This window comes from Hemitrygon akajei, chromosome 18, assembly GCF_048418815.1.
Source record: "Hemitrygon akajei chromosome 18, sHemAka1.3, whole genome shotgun sequence".
Classification (NCBI taxonomy): Eukaryota; Metazoa; Chordata; class Chondrichthyes; order Myliobatiformes; family Dasyatidae; genus Hemitrygon; species Hemitrygon akajei.
In genome coordinates, this window is record NC_133141.1 from 50,318,523 (window position 1) to 50,338,640 (window position 20,118).

At 39.3% G+C, this 20,118-nt stretch overlaps 1 protein-coding gene across 2 annotated transcripts in view; it reads left to right on the forward strand.

The window, feature by feature from the left end:
- The window catches only part of samd14 (sterile alpha motif domain containing 14), a 164,586-nt gene extending 145,237 nt beyond the window's left edge, over positions 1-19,349 (forward strand). Inside the window, exons 7-9 of one of the 2 annotated variants that reach the window (XM_073071660.1) lie at positions 9,232-9,345; positions 12,778-12,939; positions 16,120-19,349. In XM_073071660.1, the coding sequence (XP_072927761.1) occupies positions 9,232-9,345; positions 12,778-12,939; positions 16,120-16,281 (438 nt within the window). In that variant the 3' untranslated portion in view covers positions 16,282-19,349. The remainder of the gene's footprint in view (positions 1-9,231; positions 9,346-12,777; positions 12,940-16,119) is intronic. The other variant, XM_073071659.1, reaches the window with a different exon arrangement.
- Positions 19,350-20,118: the final 769 nt, after the last annotated feature.

Here is a 20,118-nt window from a genome sequence, read left to right on the forward strand (position 1 = left end):
GTGAGCACAACAACACAGTTCTGTAAACTTTAGTTTATTGTACTGTTATTCACATTTATTGTTTGTAAATTAAATAATTTTTCTGGATTCTGATCTTTCAATTACTCTATTATTCACTTACCTGCTCTATTAATTTATTTAGTTATAGACCAGTAAGAAATTAATTTAAAAACTTCTTTAAAAATGACTCAGGTCTCCTAACAACACAGGAGGCCATTTAGCCCATCCAGTACATGTCAGTTCTCAGAGCATTCCCTTGCATTCCATCCCCTCAGTTATTTCCATCAGAACTTGTTTTCCTGTCATCAGATGTCTTCTCTGATAGCTTCTACAATACTGTGCAAAAATCTGTACCCTCCACAGAGCCCTGATCTCTACACCATCGAGGCTGCCTGGGATTACCTGGAGAGCCAGAAGCAAGCGAGGTACCCAGAGTCTGTAGAAGAACTGTGGCAAGTTCTCCAAGATGCTTGGAACAACCTACCAGCCAATTTTCTTATAAAACTACATGACAGTGTACATTACCTAAGAGAATTGATGCAGTTTTAAAAGCAAAGGGTGGTCACACCAAATTTTGATTTGATTTAGTTTTTTACCGTTCACTGCTCTTTTATAGTAATTTTTTGAGATTTCAAAACATTTTATTTCATTATTTTTGAAAGCATCTTCGCTTTACAGAATTCTTTTTACATACGCTAAAGACACTTGCACAGTACTGTATATCAAGTATTGTTGCTACATATAAAGTACAATTAGTTATGTTACCATTCTAAAGTGCTACAACCTTAAAACAGCAATAATTATTAATAAACAAATTTCTATATAACACGTGGTAGAGTTACCACAGGGTGAGAAAGAATGAGCAGTTTCCCCAAGTAGAGGGGCTAAGAACCAGGGTACACAGATTTAACATAATTGGTAGAAGATTAGCAATCACATAACCAAATAGTCCATTGAAACTGCCACAATTTTGGTACATCAGGTGTGAATAGGAGCGCACACTTAACTAATTGATGGGCATTTATTTGAAGAAGATTAAGATTGTCAAGTTAGAAGACAATCATTTAATACATTTGTACAAAAGCTTTCTACCACCAAATTACAGCAAACACTTCAAGTCAAGTCAAGTCAACTTTTATTGTCATTTCGACCATAACTGTTGGTACAGTGCATAGTAAAAATGAGACAACATTTCTCAGGACCATGGTTTACATGACACAGTACAAAAACTAGAGTGAACTACGTAATAAAAAAAAACACAGAGAAAGCTATACTAGACTACAGACCTACACTGGACTGCATAAAGTGCACAAAAACAGTACCGGCATTACAATAAATAATAAACAGGACAGTAGGGCAAGGTATCAGTCCAGGCTTCGGGTATTGAGGAGTCTGATAGCTTGGGGGAAGAAACTGTTATATAGTCTGGTCGTAAGAGCCCGAATGCTTCGGAGCCTTTTCCCAGACGGCAGGAGGGAGAAGAGATTGTATGACGGGTGCATGGGGTCCTTCATAATGCTGTTTCCTTTGCGGATGCAGCGTGTAGTGTCAAGATCCGTGATGGCGGGAAGGGAGACCCCGATGATCTTCTCAGCTGACCTCACTATCCGCTGCAGGGTCTTGCGATCCGAGATGGTGCAATTTCCGAACCAGACAATGATGCAGCTGCTCAGGATGCTCTCAATACAACCCCTGTAGAATGTGATGAGGATGGGGGCTGGGAGATGGACTTTCCTCAGCCTTCGCAGAAAGTGGAGACACTGCTGGGCTTTCTTTGCTATGGAGCTGGTGTTGAGGGACCAGGTGAGATTCTCCGTCAGGTGAACACCAAGAAATTTGGTGCTCTTTACGATCTTTACCGAGGAGCCGTCGACGTTCAGCGGGGAGTGGTCACTCCGTGCCCTCCTGAAGTCAACAACAATCTCTTTTGTTTTGTTCACATTAAGAGACAAGTTGTTGGCTCTGCACCAGTCCGTTAGCCGCTGCACCTCCTCTCTGTAAGCTGACTCGTCGTTCTTGCTGATGAGGCCCACCACGGTCGTGTCATCGGCGAACTTGATGATGTGGTTTGAGCTGTGTGTTGCAGCACAGTCATGGGTCAGCAGAGTGAACAGCAGTGGACTGAGCACGCAACCCTGGGGGGCCCCCGTGCTCAGGGTAATGGTGTTGGAGATGCTGCTCCCGATCCGGACTGACTGAGGTCTCCCAGTCAGGAAGTCTAGGATCCAGTTGCAGAGGGAGGTGTTCAGGCCCAATAGGCTCAGCTTTCCAATCAGTTTCTGATTGTTTCTTAATGTTATTGGCTTCTTTCAACAGTAGGTAGAGGATTATAGAAACAGATCAACTACATGTGTCATCAATAACTTCTAGATACAAGTCAACAAAGATGTATATTCCTCTATTGCTTGAGCTCCTAAATTTTGAGCTCATGACCAATACCTAGAGGCTGTGTTTAAATGCCACAAGCCAACTCCCTGCCCTGTCAGAGCTGGTGATAATAGTGATGATGTTGCTTGTCAAAATGGCCATGGGAATCTCATTCATAGGCTACGTATAGTCGATGTTATGGTATCCACTGCTAATGTTATTGCAGGCAATCCATAGACAATTTATTTGAAAGATTCAAATAAAGCTGCATTATGTAATGGGGAGTGGTGCTTTGTAATGTTAGCAATGGAGGTTTTTTAATGTCATTCCCAATTACTTCAACTTGTACTAATGACATTATAGATGGCATTTGTCCAAAACTTTGTCACAAAATGTTCATAATAATTGGAAATAATATTTTGTTCTTGTTTGGGAAACAATTGCTAAAACTGGCAACTGAATAAACCAAGAAACTCAGCCATTTGTTTCCAAACAATTGTATGCTGCTAACGCTTTTAAATAACTCTTTTCAGTGGATTTTTTATCCTCTGTGGAATTCAAAGCATTTTAAAAGATTTGTAGAAAGCCCTGTAGAATTAATTTGTTTCTGGTATTGGAAACATTTGTGTTTTTTGCTATGCAAGTGGGAAAAAATCCAGTTTTAGATGAATTATTTTTACATCACAAATTGATAAATTGGCTGAAAAGCTTTACATATTGGAAGCAATATATTGTGCTGGGTAATCTAAATCCAGTTTAGCAAGCAGTGGGTGAGCGTAACTACTTAAATTAAGCATAAGTAAATTTAAAGAATGAACCTGATCTTCCCACAAGCAATTATAGGAGAAGATTCTAGTACTGGGTTGGAAGACGAATGCTTTGTCCATCAGTGGTGCTATACATTGAATGTCCATTTTCAAGTTTCTGACCACCATGTGCACTGCTCAGCTGGTTCTTTGTTGTGTGGTGAAACTCTCCAACCTTTGACCTGATGGATAACTTCCATTACAGTGGATAAAAACGACTCAGAGATGCTTTGGCACATCTGGGCTACTGCTTGGCAGGAGGCAATTGGCTGAATGAAACCCCTAAAAAGAACAGGATCTTTGTTTCATACTGGGGCATTGAGAGGTGGGATTGGCATAGTGGTTAAGTATCACCGGAACCAGCCTACCCACCATCAAAGACATATATATAGAAAAGTGCCGGAAAAGGGCCAGTAGCATCAAAAAGGATCCCATTCACCCTGCTTATGGACTGTTCATCCCACTCCCATCAAGGAGCAGATTATGTAGCATCCACACCAGGACCACCAGACTCAAAACGGTTACTTTCCCCAAGCAACTGTTTGGCTACACCTCCAACCACGACTTTATCCAATCTATGTATATAAGCCATTTTGTGTATTTATATTTATTGTGTTTTTAAATTATTTTTGTGTTCTTTAACTTTTGAGTTTTTTTAGTGTTGTATCGGATCTGGAGTAACAATTATTTAATTCTCCTTTACACTCATGTACTGAAAATTACATTAAACAATCTTGAATCTTTGTGGACAACAGCTATTCCCTGCAGCTCCTTTCTAACCAGAACAGAGAAATGCAGAGAATGCTCCGATTTCACATTGAAAGCTTTCTACAGTAGCTAGGATTGAACATATACAGTACTTTTTTTAAAAAGTCCTTTTCTTCTCAAATATCTAGAGTGATCCCTGGGCTGTACCTTGAGCATCTTGTGCTATTGGGCTGTTCTACTGTGCAGGGTCTAAATCCCCACCGCACCCCAAAACAGCACACAGTCAAGAAACATAATAAGGTCTTCAGACCAACATGTTCCTCAAACCAAAGTAGATATCAGTCAAAAAAGTAATGATTAATTTGCATGAAAAAACCCCTAATCTATGTTCATACCAAGACTTGAAACTGGCATATACTAGTCATTATTACATTGTTACAGAGCAGACACAAGACATGACCCTTCTAATAAATAGCACCATGATTCGCCTCCACACATAGTTACACAAGTGTGTCTATGTGTAAAGATATTCTGCAACAGTGACCAGAGCCTATCAACAGTAATGTGATCAACTTGAACCTAGCCTCCAAGAAAGTTATTGGACCTCATGTGGTGGCTTGTTTGCAAGACAAAATATGTAATCTACATATGTGCTAGTCTTCAAATTCCTATATTATTAGTCATTGCTGCATTACTACTGAGCTCAGCACATGATTTTCCTGTTCAATAGGACTCTAGTACTTAGGATCCTGAGACTTCCTAAACATTACTGTGCAGTTTTTGATGTATTGAATGACTAGAAATACCATTCAGTCAAATCCCAACTGTATCAATCAGCTCCTTCTTTGCAGCTCAGTTCAAATCCACATGAAGACTGGGTACTCTTAGTGTTCATCATCAGGGAACAATAGTGGGTCTGAAATCTCAAACTGTGGACCAAAAAAACAGACATGGTAACTGGCTGCCATCAGGAAGAAAGTACAGGAGCCTCAGGACTCACACCATTCAGTTCAGGAACAGTTATTACCCCTCAACCCTCAGGCTGTTGAACCAGAGAGGATAACTTCACTTGCCCCATCACGGAACTGTTCCCACAACCTATGGAGTCACTTTCAAGGATTCTTCATCTCATGTTCTCAATATTTATTACTTACTTATTTATTATTATTTATTTCTTTTTGATTTTGCACAGTTCATTGTCTTTTGCACACTGATTGAACGCCCAAGTTGGTGCGGACTTTCATTGATTCTATTATGGATTTATTGAGTATGCTCGCAAGAAAATGAATCTCAGATTTGTATATGGTGACATGTATGTACTTTGATAATAAATTTACTTTGAACTTGGTACCATACAGGGTTTCAAGTCATGACAGTTTCACACTCACGCTCACAGCAGCAGCAATCCAGCAAGATGTGAATAAAGCAAAAATTGTTACTATTTTGCCCTAAACATGACTATATGCAGATTATGAATTTCAAACTTCGACTGTAAATATAGCTCAAATAGTAAATGCAATTAAGCAATGAACTATAACATTGTATTCACTGACAATAGTAAGTTAAAATGGGCCATATGCTAATTGAAAGTTTTGACTAATTCCTGTGACTGTGTTGGCCCCAACATTATTCGGCATCTTCTTCTCTATGCTATTGAAGCACGCATTTGGGACATCGACAGAAGGCATCTACATGCACACCAGGTCTGATGGGCGGCTGTTCAACCCTGTGCGCCTGAGAGTGAGAACAAAGGTGCGAAAGATCTTAATACGTGACATGCTCTTCGCCGATGACGCTGCTATAACCTCGCACACCAAACAGCAACTACAAACTCTCATGGACCCTTTCTCTAAGGCATGCAAGGACTTCAGGCTTACCATTAGCATAGAGAAAACAAATGTCCTTGACCAGAATGTAGTGGAGACACCAATCATTACCATCGACAATTACGATCCAGAAGTTGTCCACGAGTTCACATACTTGGGGTCGACCATTAGCAACACTCTCTCTCTTGATGCTGAAATCAATAGGCGTATCAGCAAAGCAACATCGATCCTTGCTCGACTCTCCTCAATGATCTGGAAGAATCCGAAACTCACTACAAAGGCCAAGACTGCCTTGAATAATGCATGCGTTATCAGCACCCACCTGTATGCGAGACTTCGACCATCTACTCCAAGAAAGAGAGGAAACTCAATAGTTCTCACCTGTGCAGTCTTTGACGCATCCTCGGCATCACCTGGAGAGACAAAGTCCCAAACTCTGAGGTCCTCTCCCGCGCTGGACTTCCCACAATGTTCACACTCTTAAGACAAAGCAGACTTCACTGGCTGGGCCACGACCGTCGTACGAAGGATGGTAGACTACCAAAGGACATCCTCTACAGAGAACTAGCAACAGGCATGAGGAACGTTGGTAGACCCCAGCTTCGCTTCAAGGACCTCTGCAAGCATGACATGAAAGCCTTAAAAATCAACACAGTGTGCTGGGAGGATACAGCAGATGACCGCAACAAATGGCGAGGTACTCTTCAGCAACAACTAGAGCAAGGTGAAAGAGTGATCCTGAGTCAGTTTGATGAGCGGAGAGCTAAACGGAGAGCACAGCGGACAGCGGACAACAATTCCACGACACCCTACACATGCAGCAACTGTGGCAGAGCCTGCCGTTCCAGGATCGGCCTCAAAAGCCACAGTTGACACTGCTCGACAAACCAGTGACTACTAGAGGCGCAACACACACAAAATGCTGGTGGAACGCAGCAGGCCAGGCAGCATCTATAGGAAGAAGCACTGTCGACGTTTCGGGCTGAGACCCTTCGGCAGCATTTTGTGTGTGTTGCTTGAATTTCCAGCATCTGCAGATTTCCTCGTGTTTGCTTTTTAAAACCACTAGAGGCGCAGTACCCACGGTCGACCATGACCGACGGAGGCCACACAGATCTAAAGGCAAATAGCTACAATGGCAACTGAAAAGAATATAACTTCACTGAAGTGAACATATTCATTATACCAATAAAATTACTTCAGGGAAATGTCTGATCACAAAATCAACATTACTTCAATAAATGGGCCTTTGATTAAAAAATGCAATAGAGGGCACATTCCATGGCTTTTGAAGATTCACAGAATATGTAACAAGAGGCACAAAACCCCAGAGAGGACATGTTAGTGTATATAACAGACACAATGGATGTTAAAAATATCTCTCCATTGTTCTGTTTCGTATTATATAGGAACAATATGTTATGAAAATGGTGAGCTGACTGGTATAGTAAGCCTGCACACCTCGTTGGTGAAAATCAGCAAACCTCATCATGCAAACTGGGGTTGTATGCATACATGCACAAAATGCTGGAGGAACTGAGCAGGTCAGACAGCATCTATGGAAATGAATAAACAGTCAACGTTTTGGGCCAACACCCTTCTTATGTGTGGCCCTTTTCACATATAATGCGCTTGCACAAAGAAGTTGCTGGACATGGAGTAGAGGCTGATATCACTGCTGCAGTATTATGGTGTAAAGATATACTTAGAGTGTAGTCAAATATTATACTTTTATTGATTTATTTGCTACTATTCTCGTGTTAAGCATTTCATTGTTTTTTCTCTTTCATATGTAGCATATTAGCTGTTCAGATTAACACACATTGTTATAAATTAAATCATGTCTGCCATTTGCTGCAGTTTTCATGTTCAGGATCCTGGTCCTTTAAGCACATCAGTTAAACCTATAGAGCATTATTAGCCAAGCTTCAGTGGTGGCTCATCATCTCTAAGGGACCAGACAAGGCATCCTATTTTGAATTTCATCCATGACATTAACTGATGAGGTAAACTTCTACCTACCACTCCTCCCTCACCCACTGCAAAAACTGGCTAGTTTGATAATATTCTTTTACAAGTCTCCAAATAAATAAGTTATCAAGATGCTGGAAGATGACAATGAAATGAAGGTCTGCAACTAGAAAACAATGCTTTCCTGGGACAAAGAAAGACGAAACAATATTAGGAGCAAAAGTATTTCTAAATGGCAACTTTGTTCCATCTTTCTATCATAACTAATACTATATCGCGAGGGAGTTCCTTTTTTGTTCCAAGGTAATCAATTTATCAATACCAAACAATGTGTATTCAAGAGTTGTACTGTTGTGTTCGTCTTGCTATTATAATTGTGAAGCTCTGAGCATAGAAATTCATAGGATTGCCACCCTGTTGTATGTATCATATGACATTCAATTTCATTGAATGGAATGGAGAAACGATAGATTGGATAAGCTAGATTCTCCTGCTTCAGAGCAGAAAAGGATTGGGGGGTGATGCAGATCTTGACAGTGATTACAAAATTATGAGAGCCATGGAAAGGGTAGAAGTTAGGAAGTTTTCCCCCATAGCAGACTATTTAAAACTAAAAGACATAGATTTACAATGAGGGGTAAATGGTTTAGAAGGGATTTGAGGAAGAGCCATTTCACTCAAAGGACAGAGCAATCAGAAAGATATTACCTGAGAGGATGGTGGAGGCAGGCACTCTCACAATGATTAAAGGATATCCAGTAAATATCCATTGAGAAATGGGATTTGTATAGACGGGTACTGTATTTGATGGTTAGCATGGACAGATGAGCCAAATGGCCTCTGTTGGTGCTCCGTAACACAATGAAAAATGAATATCGATTGCAATAACAAATATCCAGTGCAGTAACATCCAAGGGGAATTTCTAACACTTTGTGTTCACTTACACTCAATAATGAAATTAGATTTGAAACTTTGCTGCAACCATTCTCATGAAATAAACAGCATTGAAATTCAGAATCAGAATCAGACTTTAATCGCCAAGTACCTATGCACATACAAGGAATTTACTTCCGGCAGATGTTGTCTCTCTGCTCATAACAATAATAATGATAAATATAAATGAAAATATAGATTATACATACAGGTAGTGCAATCCAAGTAATAGTTAGCCGACAGTTAACCGGCAGTTAACTGTTCAGCAAAGTGACCGCAGTAGGGAAAAAACTTCTCCAATGCCTATTAGTCTTAGTCTGGAGGGATCTGAAGCGCCTACCAGACGGAAGCAGATCAAACAGTCCATGCGCAGGATGGGAGGAGTCCTTTATGATGTTCCCCGCCCACTTCTTCAACCTGGAAGAGTACAGGTCCACAATAGAGGGCAGGGAGGCTCCAATGATGCACTCGGCAGTCCTCACTGTGCGCTGTAGTCTGGTTCTATCCTGCTTGGTGGCAGCTCCAAACCACACAATGATGGAGGTGCACAGGACAGACTCAATGACTGCAGTGTAGAACTGCATCTCTGTTCACACAGGATTCATCTCTGTTCACACAGGAGTCGACACTGAGTGAAGATACCAGTCCTCGAAGTGGAAGCCCCAGAATTCTAGGTAGCTCAACTGCTGTTTCACGAGCTACAACCACCCATCTGCCTCTGTCCTCTGAAGAAGTAAGTGTTTGTAATTTTGATGGTCACTGGTATATTATTTTACTCTTATACTCCTGATTTTGACTTTTTTTGCCATCATTGCTCTTCTCAATCCTCTTCTTTCACATTAGTTTCCATCCTTTAATTCTGCTCTGAGGGATTGTTGAACCAATCCAGGCTTATTTTCCTTACTGGAGTTATTTTACCAAATTTAGTTTTGAGTGTGGACAGCCAGTCAACAGCAGAACATCATTGCAGTTAAGACTAATTCTGAATTCACCTAACAGTGAAAAAACTCTGTTTCAACAGAGTTCATTGGAAAATGATCAAGACCACTGTCCTTGGATTATCTTTCTCTTAACCTAGCAAGGAGAAGCATATCAACACCTTCTGAGGTTGAGAGTAATAAGGACCATCTAGAATAAGGTGCAACCCTAAACTGTGGTAGCCTGCAAACATGGCTTAAAGCTTGTAGAATTAAAATCCATTTATTTATCATGCATCTATTGGAATTGTTTATCTTCAGCTTCAAAACACCTGCTACTTTTTCCTATATTTTGATCCCTTTTAAATGAACCCTAAATTACCATGACACAGATATCTGCCACAGATTCATTAAACCTGAAAAATATTCTCGCCAATTGAGCAAGAGTCTATTTTTACCCTGCATTGTTATGTTGGGATAGATACTGATAATTTTCCAGGAGACATTAAAACACTCCTTCCCCTTCTGAGGACAATATTTGCACTTTGTTACAGCTACAGAAGCAGTGGTCATGTGGTTCATCTTCCACCATCACCTCAGCAATGACCATTGATAAACAGACCTTTTGGTCCATCTAGTCCATGTCGAAAACCACTTAAACTGCTTACTCCCAACAACCTGCACAGGGACCATAGCCTTCCATATCCCTACTATCCATGTACCTATCCAAACTTCTCTTAAACGTTGAAATCGAGTCGCATGGACCACTTGTGCTGGGAGCTCATTCGACACTCTCACAACACCCTGTGAAGAAATTTCTCCTCAAGTTCCCCTTAAACCTCACCTTTCACCCTTAAGCCATGACCTCTGGTGTTAGACCCACCCAACCTCAGTGGAAAAAGCCTCATAGTTTTGTATACCTCTATCAAATCTTCCTTCAATCTTCTACTTTCTAAAGAATATTAAACTAAGTTAATAGCTATCCTCATCTGCTGTCCATAAATGTACGAGAGGAACAGAGGGAGAGATATAAGAGGACCAGTGTTCAGGAATAGGGGTCCTCTGGCTGATTTCTCTGCTCTCCGGGTCAGGGACCAGCATGCCAATTATGAATGACCATGTTTCTTCACTGAGGCATCAGGAAATAAGGTGATATTAATATCAATGTAAGGTTTTTAGAAATTTGTACACAAATATTTTTTTCTATAACTAAGTGAATAATGTAACATGAGAGCTTTGTGGTACCTGCATGATTAATGTGAAGCCTTTCTGGTCACCTTCTCAGCCTTCCAGATGTACAGAGATCACTGACACTTGTCATAAATGGGAAGGCTAAATTGACACCATTAACAAGAACCTCCAGCTCACAGGATGTTTGCCATATTGCTGGGAAAGGAACGTTTTGCTTCGTGAACTGAATAATTTTTTCACTTCTATGCAAATTAGTTGCAATCAGTTGGCACTTCTTCCCCATATGATCTCACCTTCAATTCCTTATGTGAAAATACTCTAGTGGAGATATGGACAGATTAAGTGAATGAAAAAAAAAGACATTAAGTGTAGAATATAATGTGGCAAAATGTGAGGTCATCTGATTTGGAAAAAACAGAGTATTTTGTAAATGGTAAGAGACTGGAAGGTGGAGGTATTCAGAGGCACATTGGTGTACTTGGATGAAATAGAGGAAGTTAACAAATGCAGCATGTGATGAGGAAGGTTAGCAGTACATTAGTCATAACTGTAGGAATATTTGAGTACAACAGTGGAGGTATCATACTGAAATTATGTAGACTGCAACTGGTATGCAGTACAGTACTATCAGAGAGATATAGGGCCATACAGCCAGGAAATAGGTCCTTCAGCCCATCGAGTCATCAGTATCAAGCACCCATTTATACTAATTCTACACTGATCCTTTTTTATTTATTGTCCCCACATTCCCACCAACTCCTGCCACTCACATGCACACTGAGGAAAACTTATCATGGCCATCACTGAGGATGTGGCAGCATCCAGACGGAACCCATATGGTTACGGGGAGTAAGTACAAACTTCACAGGACTGGAGATCAGGATTGAATAGAATCACTGAAATTGTGAGACAACGCCTATGCTAGCTGTTTCAATATGCTGCTTCCAACAGATTTGATCTCCCTACCCCTAGAAGGATAAACTTACAGCAGAGGTAGTACAAGAAGATTCAAAGGTCAATTTCTGAGATGGAGATTTGCCATCTGACTGGATGGAAAGGAGGTTGGGCATATACTCTAGTGTTTAGTAAGCTGACAAGTGATCACATTGCAACATAAACCATTGTAACACTGCTTGAATAGGTATATACAGAGATGATTTGAGATCAACGATACAGAAATTCGAGTACAGGAGGTGGGATGTTATGTTGAACTTGTACAAGACATTGGTGAGGCCAAATATGAAGTATTGTGTGCAATTCTGGTCATCTACCTATTGAAAGATGTCAATAAGCTTGGAAGAGTGCAAAGAAAATTTACAAGGATGTTGCCAAGACCTGAGGATCTGATTATAGAGAAAGTTTGAAAAGGTTTTTGCAGGCTTTGAGGTTGGGTAAGACTGGAACTAGAGGTTATAGGTTTGGGTTGAAAGGTGAAATATTTAAGGGGAATATAAGGGGTAACTTCTTCATTCAGAGGATGGTGTGAGTGTGGAATGAGCTGCCAGCAGAAATGCTAGATGTGGGTTAGATAGTAATTTGTAAGAGAAGCTTGGACAGGCACATGGATGAGAGAAGTATGGAGGGCTATGCTCCAGGTATGGGTAGAGGGGACTAGGCAGAAAAACTGATTGGCATTAACTCAATGTGCCAAAGGACCTATTTCTGTGCTGTAGTGCTCTAGGACTCTGAGATAAAAGACTAGCCATAATCTAATTGAATAGTCTATTCCTGCTCATTTCTGATGCTCCTATCTCAAAGAACTGTGGTACAGTTAGCCACTCTTCCTGCAGATGTAGCTACATTTGTTTATAATCATATTCTTTAATGCATGGTACATATTTCTGTGAAACTGATTAAAAAAGGCATTTCACCAGTATTTTAGAATTGCTGTTATTTCTTAAAAAAGATTTCATTCATAAACACAATTCATGAGGAATTAATAAAATATTTATTGCAACATGTTTTTAAAGTCCATTTTTGTACAATACTGATTTATAATGTAGTTTTAATGTCATTTAAATAATTCAATCCAATTTAAAATTAATTTCATATGCCAGTTCCTTGATGAAGGACAGCCATACTGCCTTGTTTCAACTTGGACCACACAGCAAGTCTGCCATTGGCTAATTGGGTTGAACATGGAACACTATGTATCAGAATTCACTGCTGGTAACATAGATGGTGAACAATTGTTGCACTTGGATGGAAGTAAACTGAAGGTAAGCCTTGGAGTATAATGGTGAAGGTTGACTTTTGTTTACAAGGTTGAATAAAACTGATTAAATTCATATGCTGGCAGTTTGTAATTGGGGAGAAAATTCCTTATCCCCTAAATACGTAAAACTAGCCCTGGCTCAGTACATAATTAGGTCATTTCTGGATTTAAGATGATTCAGAGTTTTCTTATTCTCCATGGGGTGTGGATGACATTGAAAATTACTCATCAGTGACATTGAGTGAGTGAGTCCAGGTGAACATAATTCTACAGTGCTGTTGGTGAAGAATCCCAATATTTCAACCCAGCACCAATAAAGAAATATTTGTATGTAACGGTGATGAATGAAGGAGGGAAACTTGAAGGTAATGGTACTCCTGAATGACAGAGGTGGTCCTAGATCTGTTGGATGCGATCAAAGAAGCTTAGTAAATTGCCACAGTGTACTGTGCAGACAGAACAGACTGCAGATCCTATGCATTAGTTGTAAAGTAAGTTATCTTGATGCGACATAAAAGGAGGCTATTCAGCCCATCAAGCCTACATTGGCTCACAGAAATATCTCATCCCCTAGGGAAATTGAGGCCAAAAGTAACTACAACCTCATGTGTAAAATGTTTTTTCCAGAACCTCAGGACTAAAATAAGGGGATGACTGAATTGATTGAAGGGTAGCACTGAATTGAAATTAGGGTCAGTTTATAGTGGCCAATTAACCTACCAACTTGCACATCTTTTGGATGTGGCAGGAAACCCATATAGTCACAGAAAGAACTTGAAGACTCCACTTAAGAGCTCCAGGGGTCAGGATTGATCCTGTGTTGCCAAAATTGAGACAGCAGCTCCAGTAGCTATGTCACTATGCTACTCCATTGGACAGTGCACCAATCAGGCAGGCTGCTTTATTATTCCACTGTAACCCTGCTCATGCATTTTAGACACTGGAAAGCTCTGCAGTAAGGCAAATGCTCTGCTGCTGAGTTGGTTGTGGCCAAGTTAGTAACTCCAGTGCATATAAATTTCTCATCAATGGTAACTTCCCAAGATGTTGCCAGTTAAATGTATAGGGGAGATGATAATAATCTCTTCTAAGATGGTGTTTTCTGACACTTGTGTAACACAAATTGAGTCACTGAGGGAGACAGCACCTAACCAGACCCTTTGGCCCATCAAGTCAGTGATGACCATCAACCACCCATTTACATCAATCCTACAATTATCCCATATTTCATTTTCCCCACATACTGTATCCCAGTTCTATTTTGCACCCATGGGCAGGAATGCCTAGGTTACCCATCCATTCATTTCAGCAAATGGTTAGTAAAAATCAGTAAGTCTGTGTTTAGCAAGCTAGCATGTGCTACAAGCATTGTCTTCACTGGGGTTGCCCACTTGAGAAATTGATCTCAATGTGTTGAACTCCACACACTATACCATGCATGTGATCATTATTCCATTAGTTTCAAGGTAATTAAGGAGAAGGATGGTCCTCAGATTGAGATTCTAAATTTAGAAAGGTCATTTTTGATGGCATTATTAAGAGATCTGGCTGGTGTGGATTGGGATAGCTTGTTTTCCAGCAAAGGGATGTTTGGTAAGTGGGAAGCCTTCAAAATTAAAATATTGAGAATACAGAATTTGTATGTTCCTGTTAGAATAAAAGGCAAGGCTAACAGGTATGGGAAACCTTGGTTTTCGTGAGATATTGAGGTCCTGGTTAAGACAAAGAAGAAGGAGGCTCATCTCAGGTATAAGCATTAGAATTAAATGAGGCACTTGAGCAGTGTAAGAAAACAAGAAAACACTTAAGAGGGAAATCAGGAGGGCTAAAAGTGGTCATGAGATTGCTCTGGCAGACAAGGTGAAAGAGAATCCCAAAGGCTTCGATAAATATATTAAGAGCAAGGACAGCAAAATTGGCCTTCTTAAAGATCAGTGTGGTCACCTATGCATGGACCTGAAAGAGATGAGGGAAATCTTGATTTAATTTTTGCAAACTAGCAAACTAAATTCAGCCTTGGCTTAGTGGGAATAGAGTGGTAGTAGATGGTTGTCTCACTGTGACTAGTATTGTGCACAGGGATCAGTGCTGAGGCCATTATTGTTTACCATCTATATTGACACCAAGATTGTGGACATAGTGGACAGCGAGGAAGGGTATCAAAGTTTGTAGCAGGAGCTGGACCAACTAGAAAAATGGGCTGAAAAATGGCAGATGAAATTTAATGCAGGCAAGTGTGAGGTGTTGTACTCTGCCTAGACAAATCAGGGTAGGACTTACACAGTGAATGGTTGGGTGCTGGGGCGTGTAGTAGGCCAAAGGGATCTGGGAACACTGATTAATAATTCGTTGAAAGTGGCGTCACAGGTAGATAGGGTCGTAAAGTAAACCTTTGACATATTGGCCTTCATAAATTGGAGTATTGAGTACAGGAGTTGAGATGTTATGTTGAAGTTGTATAAGAAGTTGGTGAGGCTAAATTTGGAGTATTATGTGCATTTTTGGTTACTTCCTTACAGGGAAGATATCAATAAGCTTGAAGGATGTTGCTGGGACGAGGACCTGATGAGGATCTGTGGGTAGATGAGACTAGGCAGAAAAACTGGGTGGCATGGACTAGATAGGACGAAGGACCTGTCTCTGTGCTGTAATACTCTATAATTCTATGATTCAAAAGCACTCATACTGGCAACAGAAAGTGTGCACAGCCCTCATCCAAAGTCTGAAGGGCATGAGATGTAAGAGTAGTCAAACCCTTCAACACAGGCTAAAGGAATTTATGGGGGCATCTTACTGATGTAGAAAATATTAAACCAAATGGCTAGAGTCAAACTAGACTTTTACTTTAAATTAATTTAAACAAGAAAATCCTATAGTCAAAAAGCAAGAATTATATTCAAAAGAACAACTTATAAGTGATATATATTTGAAATAGGAATTTACAGAATCACTGAAAAAATACTTTAATCCCTCTAGGCAGTCCTATTGAGGATTTCTACTTTGGGGCACTACAATGAAAGGGATTAGAGCCTTTTAAATTGCATTTAGATGCTGTGGTGCAAGAGTTATGGTAATAGAGGATTAACTGCAAGGGCTTCATTCCATCTCTGGCTCTTCTGGAGTAATACAAATGATCATAACATGCCAGAAACTGTTTTGAGGATTATTTTGTTTCCCTACACAGGCTTTGGGGGTTATCAATTCACAGGATCGTGCTACTATCAAAAAGAAAATTAAAGATATGAACACAGCTGTTGAAAAAGAAAGAAAAGCCCTTGAAAAGCTAGAAAAACAGAAGGAGAAACAGAAGAAAAAGGAACAGGAACAATTGCAGAAAAAATCTTAAGGAAGGTGGAAATACAATTGAATGCACATTGAAACATTTGTCTTCTGTTCTTCAGAGATTAAAACGTAAGCAGCAAGAAGAAATGCAAGGCATGGCGGGATTTAACTGGACATTGCATGACAGGTCTGTTGGTGGGACTTGTGAAGTTCTTCAGCTTCACACATGGACAGTTCAGGTCTGTAATGGCAACATCTAGTCTTACAAACAAGTAATATTTCATGATGCAGGTAGATGTTTCTTTAGGTCTCAGTGGCTTACTGTGAAAACTGTTCTGCTTTTACTAATCAACAAATTCATCCTGAATCAGACGTAGTGGAAGAATATAACATCAGGATAATCCATTAAAAAATTGGAAAGTAACCTTTTAAGAATAAAATCTTCCTAATTATTTTTACGTCATTAGTAAGAGTAATACTGAATGCTTCTTTGGGCTTGCAAAGTGAAAGAATGTGTAAATATCTTTTTAAAATGTTTTGTTTAATCTTAGAATTGTTGAAAATAATAAGACCAAAAGACAAAGGGGCAGAATTTGGGCACTCTGCTGTCTTCTAATGGTTAAGTCAGAAGAATAAGGGTGAATTTTGGATTGATCATGCCTGCATTTGAAATATTACAGGCGCTTATGCACAGTTTTCTCAAACTTATTTTTTTCCCACAGTCTAGGTTATGAAGAGTTCAGGGTCCTGAAGTGAGTTTACAAGCAATTGTGCTGTGATGGCAGAAGAACATTGCATAAATATATGGATGGAATGCTGTAAATGTGGAATGTGAATTGGGATTGAAGTAAAGAGTCTAGATAATGGGATGCACTTGATAACTTGCCATGTGTGAGTAATGTGTTCTTGTAATAAAACGTCAGAGAGTGCATGAGAGATTAAAATGGCAACAATACCAGGGAAGATCCTATTATCTTCTCAGACTGAGCATTGTAGTTGCACACTATATTCAGAATTTGTAAATGAGCTTGTTGATTGAAGATTGAAATTTATCCAAAGATCTAGGTAGTGATGAACATTGTTCACACTGATGTAAAAAGTAAGCACCGGTTATGTGACCTTAAAAAGAAGCATTTTCTTGCCTACATTTTAAAAAGTAAAAACCCACTGCAGGCAGAGAAAGTATTGCTGGGGTGGATAAGTTTTGCATGTTGCAAATGTAGTCACTAACGCTAATATTTGGTTGGTCTTTCCAAGTATCACAGTTCTGACTGAAAGTAAATTGTGGAACATTCTGAAATATTAACTTGCAAAAAGCAATTGCAGAATATTTTAGAGTGGCTTCAATTTTTTTTTAGAGATTTAGAAGAAAGATGAAATGGTTTATTTTTAATGAAGACTCTCCGTTATTGTAAATTATACACATGCAAGTTAATGAGTTCTGTCTACTTTTTGTTTGCTGCTCCATGTGGCCACTATCGCCCAACCTTTCTATGCATGTTTTGAAATATATCATCATAGCTTATCTGCACAGAACTACATTAACACACTTCAAGTTTCCTAATCTTTGAAATTATGTTAACACTACTGCAAAAATGCACAAATGATTCAAAATAATATAATGACTCCCTCCCCCCCCCCCCCCACAGACAAGATAAGAATGTACCACAGGAAGAAAGTGCAATCACATTAGCCTTGTCCTTCATACCAATGTTACCAGCTAGTTGCCAAAAAGCGAAGAATAGATGAAAGCACTTACGAAGGGATTTGGTTGGAATGAGTTGACTAAGGTCTTCACCTCTTTACACAGGTAAAAATATATTTAACCCTTAGATTCGTTGCCAAATCTGATCATCTTAGAACAGAAGTATTTGGTTTATTAAAGACTCTTCAGAGAACTTGGTTAATAACATACAGGAATTATCATATGACGGAATTTAAATTGATATAAAAGTTATTTTAACATCACATTGTCTGACACAGTTCAAAGTAAATTTATTATCAAAGTATATATATGTTACCATATCCTACCTTGAGATTCATTTTCTTGCAGGCATTTACAGGAAAAGCAATACAATAGAGTTTTACAAAAAGAACTACAGTATGCATAAATAAAGACTGACAATCAATGTGCAAAAGATGACAAACTGTGCAAAAAAATAATATTGCGAACGTGTGTTGTAAAGCGACCCTCAGATTAGGATAATTGGGAAAGTCAGTTAAGATTATAAATTCTCATATATAAATTTCGAAGGATATGTAAATTATTGTGACTTCTGTGGCTTATGAAAGTATTTATCAGATGGCTCAGACATGCAAAAGTAAATGGAGTGACTGAGTTAGGTGATGTTGGCCTCGAAGGTGATAGCATAATTGGGGCCATACTAAACCAAATATATGTAAGGTATTTTTTCACTGAGAAGGGCACCTTTTGTTCACAGATGGACAAAATGCTGAGTAACGCAAGGACTTGACACTCAAAATGGTTCACTGCATTTTTTTTTATTATATTGTTACGTTATTTTATATCATTGTTTAGAACTACCAGAGATAGAGTTACTGCTATTATAACCCAGACCATGGCAGTTACTAATTCTAATGTTCAATTTAATAGGAATGATTTATAAATCTTCAAAAACCTGGTTTCAAAGTGTTACCGCACTTGTTAAATAAGATGTGGTTATGTATGGCAAAGTGATGTCCTTCTGTGTTTTATTCCTGATGCACACATACTGTATAAATAGTTCTCAGGTCTTTACACGGAAACAAAATCGCTTGCTTCAGCCTAGCTCGACAGCTTGTTCATAATTATTAGTGCTGAGCTGAGATAAAAACCAATGGTAAGGCATTGACTCAGATTATGTAAAAATATGAATAACAGAAACATCATTCCTGAAAAGATTCATTAACATAGGCATCCAGGATCTTATTTGCCTGTGATAATTGGAATCAGAATACTGTCATGTAGCTATGCCATTACTGAGTTTAATAATTTGAGTCTGTTTTAACTGGTGTCCATTTTATGCTCTTGTGAGCAGAATCCATGAGTAATAACAAATATGTTCTAACTCAAAGAATGTGTGTTTTGTCGAATGTGTCATTTTAACTGTCAAATATTAACTTAGTTTATGACTATTAAACAATCTGAAAAACACTGGTATTAAATTTACATAAAGATGTTCCCAGTACATTTCTGGAATCCAAATTAAGAAATTTACATATGAACATAGTTTGTGAATTACTTCATTACCTTTGTCCATGCACCCCAAAAAGAATGTTTCTTTGTGGATTTTAGACAGTGGAATGGGAAGGGTTGAAAGTGAACTCTTTTCCGAGTTGGAGTCAATTAATTGTTCAGGCAGAAGATTTATTTCTTTTATCATCAATTTCTCATCAGATTTCAAGTTCAAAAAAGGCTCACGAAGGTCCTAGGCAGGGTGCAGGGCTGTTTTCTAGTATGATGGGTTTCAGCCATCAAGGTTAATCTGTAGAAGCTTGTGTTGGTTTCACTGGAGTGAAGAAGGTTTGGAGATTTGTCAGTAGTATACAAGAGCAAGACCGTGGTAGCATAGAGGTTAGGGCAACAGTTACAGCATCAGCAATCACAGATCAGGTTTTGATTCCCGCCATGGTCTGTAAGGAGTTAGTACAATCTCTCCATGACCGCGTGGGTTTCCGCCCACATTCCAAATCCTTACGGTTAGTGAGTTGTGGACTTGTTATGTCGATGCCATAAGCATAGTGGCTCTTGTGGGCTGCCCCCACCACAATCCTCAGACAGTGCTGGCTGTTGACACAAACGATGTATTTCACTGTTTGTGTCAATGTACATGTGATAAATAAAGCTAATCTTTGGATATGGTACTTAGCGGGAATCTGTTCCCATTAGCAGATTCTTCAA